Source organism: Mauremys reevesii, linkage group 3, assembly GCF_016161935.1.
Source record: "Mauremys reevesii isolate NIE-2019 linkage group 3, ASM1616193v1, whole genome shotgun sequence".
NCBI classification, from domain to species: Eukaryota; Metazoa; Chordata; order Testudines; family Geoemydidae; genus Mauremys; species Mauremys reevesii.
The window spans coordinates 43,697,035-43,711,689 of record NC_052625.1 but is presented as its reverse complement, the minus strand read 5'-3'; the positions used below and the strand labels follow the sequence as shown (position 1 = coordinate 43,711,689).

The 14,655-nt window shown below is 46.6% G+C and overlaps 1 protein-coding gene across 11 annotated transcripts in view; it reads left to right on the top strand.

Annotated features, from left to right (window-relative positions):
* KCNH1 (potassium voltage-gated channel subfamily H member 1) overlaps nucleotides 1-14,655 on the top strand; it is a 347,125-nt gene that overhangs the window by 26,966 nt on the left and 305,504 nt on the right. For all 11 annotated transcript variants that reach the window (XM_039531620.1, XM_039531621.1, XM_039531617.1 and 8 more), the window contains exon 4: nucleotides 12,976-13,104. In XM_039531620.1, coding sequence (XP_039387554.1) covers nucleotides 12,976-13,104 — 129 coding nt within the window. The remainder of the gene's footprint in view (nucleotides 1-12,975; nucleotides 13,105-14,655) is intronic.

Here is a 14,655-nt window from a genome sequence, read left to right as displayed (position 1 = left end):
GGGGAAAATTAATTGGTGTTTAGGTGACCAGAGTGCTGGCTCAGCTGTTGGTTCCCAGCCTTCTGTCACAGGCTAGGACTCATAAAACTGATAAACCAAGTTCCCATTGACCAGGGCAACTTTACCTGGACAATGTGTTTGCAAGAAGAAGCTGCCATCAAACAATTTCTCTGATGTATTCACTGCAGAGCCACTTTCTGATAACTTCCCTCATTTCTTTTATCTGAATCAAAAGCAAGAGAAATCTTGAGATGTACCTGCCTTCCAGTCTCTTACAGCACATCAGAGCTTCATGTAACATAAATCACATCAAATTGCTGTAGTACTCAGAGCTAGCAATAGGCATAAGCAGACTAAACAATTGCTTAGGGCCCTGATCAGCTCAAGAGGAGAGGGGGGCTATTAATTAGTATGTGTTGTGTGTGGGGCAGCCCCCCCAAATATTCCTACGTAGGGCCCCCAATCGACTGACACCAGCCCTGGCAGTAATGGAGCATGTTTCAAACCAATTTTTGTTCTTCAGTTACCCCTCGGGATTCTAGCATGCTAGAGTAACCTCTGTGGTCAGAGACTTGACCTTTAGGGACCTGAAATTGTTTTTCTTTATCTTACCATGTAAAGATCTGACCTATTGACCCATTATTTACTAGTGTAAAATGGCACCTAGTGCAGAAAATGTGAAGGCAATGCTTTTAAAGCACTGGAAATGGCACCATAAAGTCTATCAATATAACCACACTGTGCTGAGTGCTTCTAGGCACTAAACTGGTTGGTTCTCATTCAGTGCACACTGCCTGTTAAGGGGTAAAATCTATGGTAAGGCTTGAGCATTTACCTTACTTGACATAGTCAAATGTCAGATACTCCTCTCTATTCATAGTTAAAACTTGTATTGAAAATGCCACTTGCCTAGCCCCCTAACTGATCACACACGGTTAAATTGTTTGTGTGTTTGTTTAATGTTGGGCAAAATACACGGCTTCTGCTAGGTCGAGAAACAATGTAAAAATGATAGGGCATTAGTGAAATATTGAGGGGGAGAATGTAAAAGTCCGCTGTACCTCTTATGTAACTGAAATTCAGCTATCTGCTTCACTGCATGCAGTAATTGATAAAGATATTGCATGTGGTTCTAACCTTTCCAGCACCAGAGTGTTTGGTAGCTTTTCCATTCAAAGTAATACCTCCTTGTCTGAGTGTGTGACTGGAACTTTTTGTGAGTGCTGTTTTTCACCAAAGTTACCAATTCTGTAACACCATCTTTACCATCAAACAGGATTTCCATTGTGTTTATAAATTAATCTTGTTTGACTCTGTCAAAAGATAAATATCACCTAGTGTGATTTTTTTTTAATTAGGCTTTTTACAGCTAACACAGTATTTTACACCTACTTAGCACTATTCATTGAAGGATGTCAGAGTGCACATTGAAACATAAATTAATCCTCATAGTGCCCAGGGACGTAGATACTTAGGCCTGGTCTACACTACAGAGTTAGGTTGATAGACGCCGCCTTAAGTCGACCTGTTAATGTATGTGTCTACACTACCAGGTCCTTCATGCCGACCTAAGTCACCTTTAGTGTCTACTACTGTCAAATGAGTGCCACCGGGCAGAGAAAGTAGGTGATGTGGCTACAGCACTGTAAACAGTGTGAGAAGCAACAATAGAACTTAGAGGCTCCTGCCTCACTTCTGCAGAACATTAGCATCCAGAGGAGCCAATCAAGAGCAGGCCTCATTGTGCTAACCGCAGTACCTAGCCAGAGTAAGGTAGTCTTGCCCTACAGATATTGCAATCCAAATAGACAAGACAGGAAAAAAAGGTAGGGGAAAGGAAGCATTGTTCCTATTTTTACATTTGGAGAATGGGGATGCAAAGAGATGAAGTGACTTGTCCAGGCCAGTGCTGGGAACTGACCTAGCTCTCTTGAGACCTAGATCAGTGCCTTATCCACAATACCATCCTGTCTCTGTGTCCTATACTCCGATCACTAGACACCAACTCCCTTAGTGCTGGATTAGACAGGTAGCAATAGTGCACATCAGGCAGCATGATCCCAAGGGCTATTGCATTTATTGTGTAATAGTTTTTCACTCTCCCCCCTCTACTCAGAATGCTTCCTTACAAACTTGAAAATCACATTCCTTTCCCTAACAAAATTGGTTCTATTCTGTTAAGCAGGCACTGGATTCCTTCACTGTTGATTCTAATATAACAGAAGTCAATCTGGCTCAGGAGGGTTTATTTCATTGTTTGTGCACTGGCATCATCATTGATCTTCACCAGGAAGAGAGTTTGCCAAGACTAAAAACAAAACATAAATGAAAGTGGTTGTATTATTGGAGACGCTGCTAAACAGTCTTTGCCTCCATACACAGCCATACATCAGCCCAGAGGGGTGCATGAGGAGAGGTGTAAATTGTGGACCGGATTTGAAAATAACGCTGCGTTAAAAGAGGCATTTCTGAGCCAATAGTGACTGTCTGGCTGAGCAGACACATCAGCTTTGACGCTGATAGTGTGGTGTCTCCCTGTTTAGAGGCTGAAATCCTAGTTTCTGGCTTGATTTATTACTGGTTTACTTTCAGAGCTTTCATGTTTAATATTAAAATAAACTGTTTAATGTTTTTAAAAAGTAAAATTCTTTTGATAATTAAGCCAGGCTGCCGAAAAGAACTCGGTACAGCCACAAGCTCACCCAAACCTTTCCATGTATTCCTACAGCTTAGATCTCAGACCTGCTATCAATAATCTCTGGGCAGCATTGTGGGTAATCACATGCAAATGAACACACCCCACTTTATTATAGAAATTCCTCTACCCACTACCTGTCTCCTAGCCCCAGAGACATTTAAAATGAGACTGGACAAAGCACTAGGAATATAGTACTGGGAACACCTGTGCATTACCTCCAGGGATGGACTGAATCAGTTACTAGGATTTTTCCATTCAAGAATCTTTGCTGTTGCTATTTACATATAGTTCCAGAAATGGAGTAGGGTTTACCCAGACCAGCTCTGCAACCGTGAGCATGTTGTGTCATGGGAAGTCCCATGACTGCTCCAAAGGATACCTAAATAATGGCAGTTACTAAAACACCTCCTTGTTGTTTGGCTGTTTCCTGCTGTTGCTGGCCTAGATGCAGAGAGCTAGAAACTCGACCCGGTTCTCAGTAAAACGTTCAGTAAGAAACGGGCGCATGATGTGGTGAGGTAGGTCATGAGGAGGAAATAGCTGATCAAATCAGGTTATGTGGGAATGCTACAGGCTGTGTTTGCTTCCTGTTCGCTGCCAAGTCCCATTCAAGATTATGGTACTGATCCATAAAGCCCTTAGAAAGAGCTCACGCTGTCTGAAAGACTCCTCTTCTTCTGAGACCAGCCACAGCAGTTATTATTGAACGAAAACACACATGAAATGGAGGGAGCTGTTGGGATCAAGGAGACGCGGAGTCAAGAGGTTTGTTAAGCAGGCGTCCCGAGCTCTCTTGAGCTGGGTTTTTATTAGTAATTAGATCAAAGAGCATGAGATCATGGTTACTTGTAACATATTGATTGGTTCACCCACAGCCATCTCCCCTTGTGCAATATATCATGAATGGTGAAGGGACTACATGAGCTATTGGAGGGGCTATGTGCGCTATTGCCTAGTCTGTGCTTAATCAATAACCTGAGCATTGCTTTACCTTAAGCCAGGAGTAAATGTAATAAACACGTGTGTGGTTTGCCAGCACAGCATGTTTCACTCGCGCGGAGCGGGGAGGCAGCGCGGCCCAGCGCGCCTCCGCAGGGCATGACGGCAGAGGACCGCTGGGCTCGGCTGTGGCGGCGGGCTGCGTGCCTCGCGGCTGGCTGCGGCGCGCGGCGGCTCGGCGAGCTCGGGCGCCTGGGCTGCGCGCTGCGGGTCCAGCCGTGCCAGCGGCCGCTCTGCGCCCTGCTGCAGTCATGGTGCGGCCGGAATCCAGTCGGTGGACGTGGCTCGCAGGCATGACTGCGCCTGCCGCGCGCGGCCCGGCCAGCCTGCCGCCCGCCCCCCGGCCGCAGGGGACGCCCCCTAGATTTTGCCGCCCTAGGCACCAGCTTGTTTTGCTGGTGCCTAGAGCCGCCCCTGGTTTCACTACATCTCCCCCTTTTTGTTTTTAAGCAATTTGCAGGCATAATCCTAGCACCTCCCCCACCGCCCTCTGCTCCGTTAAGCAGAAGGTACTTTGGTTTAAAGTCTTTGCAAATACCTCCCATATATTAAGATGAACCCCCCAAGTCATTATCGGCCCCCCTTCCGTAGGGACAGTAGTTAAACTGAAAATAATTATTGTTAACAAAAGTACAGAATTGGCATTTAAGGAGGCTATTAATGCCATCATATAGTTCTCTGCCGTTTTCTCTTGTCCTGTTTTTTCCAACAGTTGTTCAGCCTGATTAGCTAGGTTCTTTACTTGGCCCCATGTGACAGGTGCATTTCGTTGGCCCCCTCGTTGTCGGCCCGTTGTCACTTTTCCTTGTTCATCATATAAGTGTATGTTGAAGTCAGGGATGGGGTTGCTCAGTCCCTGATGCCACGCCATCCTTGTATGGGCGAACGTATCGTGCAGGTACCCAGAGCGGGCCGCTTGGTGTTGATACAGCTGCGTAACCGCGCCCCCAGGTGATTAGTGGCACAGGTTCGCTCCACTCCGGGCCAGGTAGCTGACGATAGGTTACCTTTGGAGCAGGAAGAACTTCGGTCGTCTGATAATGCCGTTGTGCCCTGGTGAAAAATTGAGAATTGAAAGGTAATAGATTTAAATGATTGAGTGTAAACAGTACTTGAGCCAGCCATTCTTCCTTTTCTGTCAGGCTGCCGGGGACAATTCCCCCTTTTTGTTTTTGCCGCAGGAGAGCAGTTTTTAATGTGCGATTAGCTCGTTCTACAATGGCTTGTCCTTGGGAATTGTATGGGATGCCAAAGGTATGCTTGATTCCCCATCGCATGCAGAACGCTGCCATCGCTGAAGAGCAATAGGCTGGGCCATTGTCAGTTTTTAAAGCTGATGGCTTTCCCATCACTGCAAAGGAACGAATGAGGTGATTACAGACATGTTTCGCCTTTTCCCCTTTTTGTGGCGTTGCCCATATATATCCAGAATAAGTGTCTATGACTACATGCAAATAGGACCAGGGAGCTAATGGTGGGAACCGAGTGACGTCCATTTGCCACAATTGGTTTGCACCTAGCCCCCGAGGATTTACCCCGATAGCGGGTCCTGCGAGGTTTCCAGTACACTCAGGGCACTGCTGAATAACCGCTTTTGCATCAGATAGCGGTATGGAAAATTGCTTGGCCAACGCCCTAGCATTTTGGTGATGTAAGGAGTGACTTTCCATAGGAGAGCAGGGGAAAGCCTTTAAGGCGTTATCAGCATAGGCATTGCCTTGCGAGATTTCTCCGGGGAAAGGCTGATGACTTCTAACATGTGCAATAAAAAATAGATGTCATGTGACGTAATATCAGTTGTAGGGAAAGAAATAAACCAAGCAAATTATTATCCAAAGATGCAGTAACACAACTAGAAGCAATATTACTAACAACATTTGCAGCATACAAACTGTCTGTTATGAGGTTAACCGGTTGATCAGAAAACGTGGTAAAGGCAAGAATTAACGCAGCTAGCTCTGCACGCTGAGGAGAGCGTTGCGGTAAGGTAAACTGGGATTTCCACTGGTCATTTTTCTTCCAAGCGACCACCCCTCTGGAGGGGCCACCATCGGTGAAAATGGTAAGAGCTTCTTGTATGGGAACGGGAGATACCAAGTAAAATACTTTCAGTGGAATATGCTGAGCAACTTGGAGACGAGGATCCTTGGGAGTATGGTAAGTTACGGACCCAACATAATTGGCTAGGGCTATTTGCACCTCCTCCGAGTGCATACATGCAACTTCCCAGGTGGCGATGGGGATGGGGATAATAATGTTTACTAAATCCATGGCAAACAAGTTTAGTGCTCGATTGCGTCCTTTAGTGATTAATTGAGCAAACATTCCAGACAATGGGACGAGTGTGTTTTTGTGTGTGTGTGTGTGGTAAATACATCCACTCGAGGATAAATTCTCTCTCACTTGTATGTTGAAGTAATGCCCCCATGAATTGCTTAGTGTCCCCAAGAATGATTAAGGACGGGGGCACATCAGGTACTGCTCTATCTACTCATCTTTCTGCCATGGCTTCGTTGACCTTATGCACTACCTCCTGTTGTTCGTTTGTTAGTGATATTATGTCTCCCGGTTGCTTTCCTAATTTTAGGGCATTAAACAGTGGAGTTAGCATAGATGTGGGAATCTTGTAATATGGTCTTATCCAATTTATGGATCCCAGAATTTGCTGTAGTACTACATATGTTAATTTTTTTGGCAAGGTAAGTTTTGGAAGTATGGGCATGGAGTATGCTGTAAGCATTTTATGACCTAAATATTGAAAAGGTTCGGCTTCCTGTATTTTTTCCGGGGCTACTACCAGACCCGATTGACTTAAGATATCAGTTAACTCACTTTTCCATGTGGTGGGTAGGGGCCTACCAGCTATTAAGATATCATCCATATAATGGTATACAAGTAGCTTTTTGAACTTATTTCTGAAAGGTTGAAGAGCAGTGTTTACAAAATACTGACACATGGTAGGGCTATTTAACATGCCCTGGGGTAACACTTTCCAATGATAACGTGTTGTGGGTTGGGCGTTGTTCAGGACTGGCACTGTGAATGCAAAATACTTTTTATCCTTTTCCTGTAACGGTATTGTAAAGAAACAATCCTTTAAATCAATTATTGCTACCTGGTAGTCATAAGGGATTAAATTTGGATTGGGGAGGCCACACTGCAGGGGGCCCATTCGTTCTAGTATTTTATTAATTTCCCTCAAATCGTGAAGGAGCCTCCATTTTCCTGATTTTTTCTTAATTACAAAAACAGGAGTATTGTACGGGCTTGTAGTATGCTCAATGTGTCCATCTTTTAATTGTTGCTCAACTAATTGCTGCAAAGCTTCTAATTTGTCTTTAGGTAATGGCCATTGTTCTACCCAGACTGGTTTATCAGTTTTCCACTGTAACGGAAGAGCCTGAGGCTTACTCATCTTCCAAAACCAGTTTTGCCCCTATCTGTTCTAACAAATCTCTTCCCCAAATGTTAAACTGTAAAGGCAATATGCAGGGTTGAATATATGCTATTATGGGGCCTTGTTCCTGGGATTTTACCGGTAACCATTGAGAGCTCTTTTTAGATGCTTGGCTTCCTCCTACCCCGAATACCGCAGGGGCTATCTCAGAAGGCCATTTAGATTCCCAATCCTTTTCAGCTATGACAGAAATATCCGCCCCTGTGTCCAACAAACCGGTCAGCCACTTACCTTGGAGTATATACTTACGTTGAGGTTTGTGCAGGGATATTCAGTGTACCAACGCCGCCACCTGTGGGTGAAAGGAAGAGTCGCTGTCGCCTTCAGTACGGGTGGATCCGAAACCTCCTGTACGTGTTACCTGTGATTTTTCTCCAGGGAGCTCATATGGCAACAGTATCAGTTGTGCCCAGGAGTCCCCTCGTCTTAAAGTAAAAGGCAGGTGACTCCAATACTGAACATATATTTTTCCCTGATAATCAGCATCAATCACTCCTGGAACTACCATAATTCCTTGTTTACTTGCTGATGACCGAGGGAGTATAATGCCCACCGTCCCTTCAGGAAGGGGCCCTTTTAGTTGAGTAGGCATTAAAAGAACTTCCCCCGGTAAGAATGAGGATTTTTCTTCTTGATTATACAAGTCTATTCCAGCACTGCCGGTCGTTGCCGGTTGCGCTCTAGTCAATTCTTCCGCCCCCGTTGTTTTTCCGGGGCCCGGGGAGGGCCCGATCACTGGTTTCCCTGCCCCAGTCCTGATCGACATTGATTTGCCCAATGATACCCCTTGTTGCATTTAGGACATTTTCTGGAGGGCCTACCCCCTTCCTGGGGTTTTCCTTTATGTGCTCCCCCTCCGGGTGCCCTACACTGGCTTTTAAAGTGTCCCGGTTTTTTGCAATTAAAACAATTTCCTGCTGGTTTATTACCTTGTCTTAGAGCCCCCGCCAAAAGAGCCATAGCATGGGTTTGACTACCGACATCCGCGCAAGCCTGAATCATGTCCGCTAAAGTGTACGAGGGGCGATGTATTATAGATTGCAGTACCTTCTTGCAATCAGCATTAGCCTGCTCATAGGCCAGTCGCCGTAAAAGCTCTGTCTGTGCCTCCTCGTTATCGACCTGCCGCTGTACTGCTTCCTTGAGCCTATCTATGAACTGCGGATACGGCTCTGTAGGCTGCTGCCGGGTGGCTGTGAAAGACCTAGTCGGTTTCCCACTTACGGGAACCCTTCTGAAAGCTCTCATAACACTAAGTTTAGTACGAATATATGTGTCTGGGTCTAACTCCAACTGTCCCTCTATAGTGCTAAATTGGCCTGCTCCATAAATCTGGTCAGGCGTGGCAGCTGGGGTTGAGTATCCTACAGCAGCTAACCTGAACTCACTGTCCCACACCATATACTGGGCGGGGGTCAGCACCATACGAAATAAGTCTTTCCAATCTTGTGGAGCCATCGTGTAGCCATTTCCAATTCCTTCTAAGATGCCTGCCACAAAATTAGACCTGATGCCTGTCTCCGTGATAGCTTTTCTCACCTCCCTCAGTACTGTATACGGTAGCGCCGTCCACTGTCTGGCGGCATTGCCCTGTGCATCGACTCCTGCCGCTATAGGCATTAACATGGGCAACTCCCCCTCCCACTGATGTTCTTCCTCCAAACTCAATTCCCCCATCTCACGCGCCAGCGCAACCGCCGCCCGGACGCAGCCCCCACGATTCCCCCGGAAACAAGGCTGATCAGTTCCTTTATCAACGGAGGGATCCGAGGGCCGCTGCCCCGTATCCGACACCGCAGGCGCTGGTGGTAGCACCCGCGGGTACGGAGGCGGTGTTGTCAGCGCGAGAAGCGGGGCGGCAGTGAGAGACGCCTGTAGCCCCAGTTTTCCCACTGCCTCAGTACAGCGCTGCCACATGAGCAGGTGCTGTACTGCTGCTCTCGGTTTCTCAAAGAGCTGTGTTCCTATCTTTTGCCAATCTTCTTGCTGCAGGGACCCCTCTTCGGGATACCAGGGGCATTGACATTCTATTTCCTTAACAAAATCCTCTACATGCCGCAGCATAACCACTGGGCAACCGCTCCCCTCAATGAGCTTAAATAATTCCTTAGCATGAGCCTTTTGTGGCACTGATAAATCGCTCCCCATACTCACGAGTGGCTGTTTCCAGTGGGTGCACCTAGACTATTCCAGTGGATGAGCAGGGGTCCTCGGGATCCGGTGAATCACGTCGGGGTCACCAGATGTTGGGATCAAGGAGACGCGGAGTCAAGAGGTTTGTTAAGCAGGCGTCCCGAGCTCTCTTGAGCTGGGTTTTTATTAGTAATTAGATCAAAGAGCATGAGATCATGGTTACTTGTAACATATTGATTGGTTCACCCACAGCCATCTCCCCTTGTGCAATATATCATGAATGGTGAAGGGACTACATGAGCTATTGGAGGGGCTACGTGCGCTATTGCCTAGTCTGTGCTTAATCAATAACCTGAGCATTGCTTTACCTTAAGCCAGGAGTAAATGTAATAAACACGTGTGTGGTTTGCCAGCACAGCATGTTTCACTACAGGGAGCCATAGTGAGAACCTTCTCGATAGAAACCCATGGGGTGGTACAGCCTCCCCAAGCAGGAAAATTCCCTTGTCTCATTCAGCTTATGCTGTAAAAATCACCTTTTCAATCATTTTGTCCTTCTGTAGAACCAAAGCACCAGAAAAAAGCAGCATGCACCAGAGAAGCCAATGTTTAAACCAGAGCAGGAGGGTAAATTGCCTGTCTTTTCTGGGGAGAACCCACTATTTTCTCTAGCTTTTATACAACATCTAAATGCCAAGGTGTTTTGGAAATGACAGGTGGAGGTGAAACTGGGTATATGACACTGCCTAAATACTATGAAGGTTTAAAATGAAGCCTGGCACCATTGCAATAGCTTGCAGTGCAACAAGGCAATTTGGGGTGCTTCTGGCTGAAAGAAAACAGTAGTGCAAAAAGCTAGTGGCTGCTGCCTATTGGAGGAGATTGGCTCACTCCCAGCTGCACCGTAGACATGCCCTAAGTGTGCAGAGGAGTAGGAGAAGCTGGAACACAAGTGAGTGGCTATGCACATGGGGTGTGATGGAACAAGTGAAAGTGAGCGGTGCAGAACTGAATGTGCATTTGGTCAGACTGGGGACAATGCATGCATGAAGGTAGGAGGAAGGCTAGATGGGAAAGGATGAAGGAATACACATGCATGGTAAACTGGGTGGGAGTTAGGGCTGTGGCTAAGAAAGGATCCAAATATAGAAAGGTGAGTGCAAATGGAAAAAAATGTTACAAAAAAAACCTGGCTTCTCTGTAGATGAGACTCTTGAGGTTAATTAATAACTTGCTAATGATTTTTATTGGGGCAGTTAGTCTGTTGTCACTAGTTTGTAACTGCTTTAGGTTTTATTTATTTGTTTAAGGCTTGCTCAGGCACGTTAGCGCCTTTCTTAATAAGAGCCCTTAAAATTTCTGTGCTCTAACTCTTCTCCCCAAATAGCCTTCTGTGACTTGAAGTCCATCTGTTGGCTCACCCTGCTTTTTGAATCAGAGACTCCATCATTCAGTTCACAGGGCTTGCAGCAAATATGGTCTGGAAGTTTGTTCAATGTCTGAAGCAGCCTGCAATATCCAGGCACAGCAGGATGTGTTAAAGATTTGAGTTTCATTTTTGGAAACTGTCTATGGGCCTCTGAGCTTTCCTTATCTTCAGTGGCCCAGGAAGACTGCTACATGCAGAGGCTGGGGAAGGCTGGGTGATGCATCAAGAGCAACATGCTTCATACACATTAGCACAGTGGGAAAATTGCCAGTTGCTTATTTCAATGAACAATTTGTGAACTTCCTGAGGGCCTTGTGCTCCTCTGGGAGCCATGAATAGCCACAGTAATTTCTAACATCTGAGTGAATTATGGACTATCATGTAAATATAGTTTGTACTCTGGAAAAAAAAAACAACCCTGGATAGTTCAGCTGATAGGTAATGTGATATGCCTCTCCCATCTTCAGATTGCTGGAACCAAATGAACCTAGGTAGGGGTCAGATGGTGGGGAAGAGGTGATTCTCTTCAAGGCTCCACCCACAAAATAAGCTCCACCCATGTGAGGCATAAAAATAAGATGCTACTTGCTGTAGGTTGTGCAGATGGTCAAGATATAATTGTGCAGCTCTTTGAGCTCCACTGGGCTTCTAAAACTTGGCTACCCTCTGTGGGCTTAAATATACCCATGGGCTGTACTAGGCCCCTTGGGCTGAGGAAATAACTAGTGGTATCTTCCAAGAGTCACTCTCTGTGACACCAACAAGTGGCACCAACATGGGACATCTCTCTCAGTGAATTATGTAGATCTGTGAATCCTTCCTTTGCTTTCTTACATGCAGAATGAAGTAAGTGTTGACTTCTAAATCACCATCTTTAGGTAGTTTGGTTAACACCTCACTGAGATGAATGGGACAGTTCACACCTCTTAGAGCTAATGTTCCAGACTCTCTGCAGCCTCAATTGGACATCTCTGCATGGGTTACACTTGGTTTGCCCTCTTGAGGTTTCTGTCACAACCATAACAGTTAGAGACTGCCTTTTTTTTTTTTTTTTTTTTTTTAAAGAAGAAAGCTGAGATTCTGGGGGGAAAGACTAGTTTCATGGAGGAGCTGGTATGGTGTATGGGCACATATTGGCTCTGTTTGAGCCCTTCTGCCTGCTAATACCCAAAAGTCTCTAACATCTGACAGCTGTGGTTTGTGTGAAACGAGTCTGTTGAGCTCAGTACTGGTGCTGGTGGACAGGGACCTCATCAGTATAATTGACATCATTTTGGCAGCCTGGTCAGCAGAAACATCAGGGATTAAATGGACCTGGAGATTGAATTACCCTTCTCCCTGCTAGAGATGGTCTGTCTGTCATAGTTGAGGAACTTTGGCAGAGAAGCTGGTATGGCCGCTGTCTGTGTGATATTTTTACTGTGATAAGCAGAGGACTCCAATCTTCAGAGCTGTCATTAGCACTTAATCCATTTAGGTAATTACAAAAGCAAGCTTTATTGAAGTGTCAGTCTTAATCACAATCTGTGGGCCTGATCCTGATCACATGCACACTGCTGTAACTCCATTGGCTTCACTGGAGTTATTCCTGCTTCATAGTCAGGTAAGCGAGAGCATCATCAGAATGAGCAGACATTGAGATGGCCTGAGTGGTCAGTGGAACATTTTCTTTGCCCAGAGGAACCTTCCGGTAACACAGATCTAGCATAGCCAGTCCTGTGCCACAGCTCCTGGCATTGGGGGCATGGCTTGACCAAGGCTGCACTTTGGTCCTCCCTGGCTGCCAGAATGGCCCTGTGGGACTCTTGCAGGTAGGCATAACTTAGAGCCAAACTGACCTCCAGCCACCCCCAGGATGGGGTCTGTGATGTCAAGGTGGCATATAACTACCTTTTCCCCCTTACTCAGGCCCTCTGCTCCAAGAACAGCTCAACTGGTCTCAGCGATTGGGCCTTTGTACTTGTGATGTTTTCATCTGTAGATCTCAAAGCACTTTATAAATGTGGGTAAAAATTATTTTAACCATTTTGCATATAGGAAACCCCAGGCACAGTGAGGTAAGTGGCTTGTCCAAGATCACACAACAAATCAGAGGTAGAGTTGAGACTATAGACTCCCTGGCAGCTGCTCGGTCATTTTTCATTTGGGGTATTTGCAAAAAAGTAATAGTCATAACTGACTTCTTTTAAAGTCTGAACGTAAAAAATATCACATTCAATGTTCTGTCTACTATTGACCAACTTTTTTTTTTTTTTGCAGGGACACCTGTCTGGTTCTTTGTGAAAATTGCTCCGATTCGAAATGAACAGGATAAAGTGGTTTTATTTCTTTGCACTTTCAGCGACATAACAGCTTTCAAACAGCCCATTGAGGATGATTCGTGTAAAGGTTTGTTTGTCTTGTCATACAATTGTGCATTGTGCTGCTTCTCTTGGTGCACATTGACTGTAAAATAACAGACCTATAAGACCCACAGTAAGAACTGGAGCTTAAAATAAGGGGTAGTCATATACTGTCAGGCACAGCCCCATGTGGTGTGAGTGTGAGCTTTAGACTGAGCTAAGCAGCATTGACTCTGGTCAGTGCTTGGATGGGTGACCACTGTGGGAAAAATCTATGTACTGTTGGAAATTGGGGCTGGGGGTCCAGTGGGCGGAGCTTTCCCTTTTAATTGTTCTGACCAATGCCTTAGCACGGTATTATGTGGGTACAGAGCTGTTACAAGTGCCAGCTTTTAGATGAAGTGTAAAACTGAGGTCCTGACCACTTATCGTTGTTATAGCTAGTGAAGGGTGCGGAGTACCTTCTCTGAGGCACTGAGGCAACACAAATCCTTTGTTCTCGGTGGGAATGGGGGCTGTTCAGCTTCTCTCGGATCCGTTGGTACTCTGCAAGAGCAGAGGCATTAACCCTGTTGCTGGAATCTAGCCCAGACTTGGGTAATTTCATTCCACCTACCTAAATGAGGACATGATCCGGTTTCCATGAAACTCAATGAAAAGACTCCCAATGACCTCAGTGGGAGCTGGATCAGGCCCAGACTGTCCTAAACTGTTAGGGCTGGTGCAACCCATTAGGTGACCTAGGCGGTCGCCTAGGGCACTAGCATTTGGGGGGCGGCATTTTGAGTCCTTCGGCGGCGACCGCGGCGGCCGGATCTTCGGCCGGCCTGGTCGTCGGCATTTAGGCGGAGGGACCTGGGGCAGGGGGGCGCGGGAGGGCCACCTGCAGCAAGTAAGGGGGGCGAGGAATGCAGGGGAACCGCTCCCCACCCCAGCTCACCTCTGCTCCGCTTCCTCCCCTGAGCATGCCGCCCCGCTCTGCTTCTCTCCCTCCCCGGCTTGCGGCACCAAACAGCTGATTGGTGCCGCAAGCCTGGGAGGCGGGAGAAGTGGAGCGGCGATGGTGTGCTCGGGGAGGAGGCGGAGCAGAGGTGAGCTGGGGTGGGGAGCTGCCGCACGGCTCCCCGGGCCAGGGGGAGCTGACGTGGGAGGTGTGTGGGGGAACTCAAGGCGGGGGGTGGGAAGCTCCTGGGGGGGGCACCTTAGGGCGGAGGGGAGGCAGAGAGCTGCCACAGGGTCCGGGGGGGGGGCACAAGGGGGAAGTTTTGCCTAAGGCACAAAACATCCTTGCACCCGCCCCGGTAGCTTCTGCATGCTGTTAATCCATTGCTGAGTTTCACCCCAGAAGCTGTGGCCCTTCAGCAAGACCCTGAGCATTTATGGGTTGATTCCTGTGTCCGTGCGGAGCTATATATGAGCTTGCAGGAGAATAGTTTGTAAAGGGAGATGAATCCTCAGAGATGAGAGGTACATAATGCAAGTTCTCTTGTTGATTGCATTTCTTTTTAGTGTTCAGTAATATCAGTAGTGTAAAACTTAACAGGAAGTTGAGTTTATTTACATTTTATTTAAAAAATATAGCGTTTCTCAAAGTGGA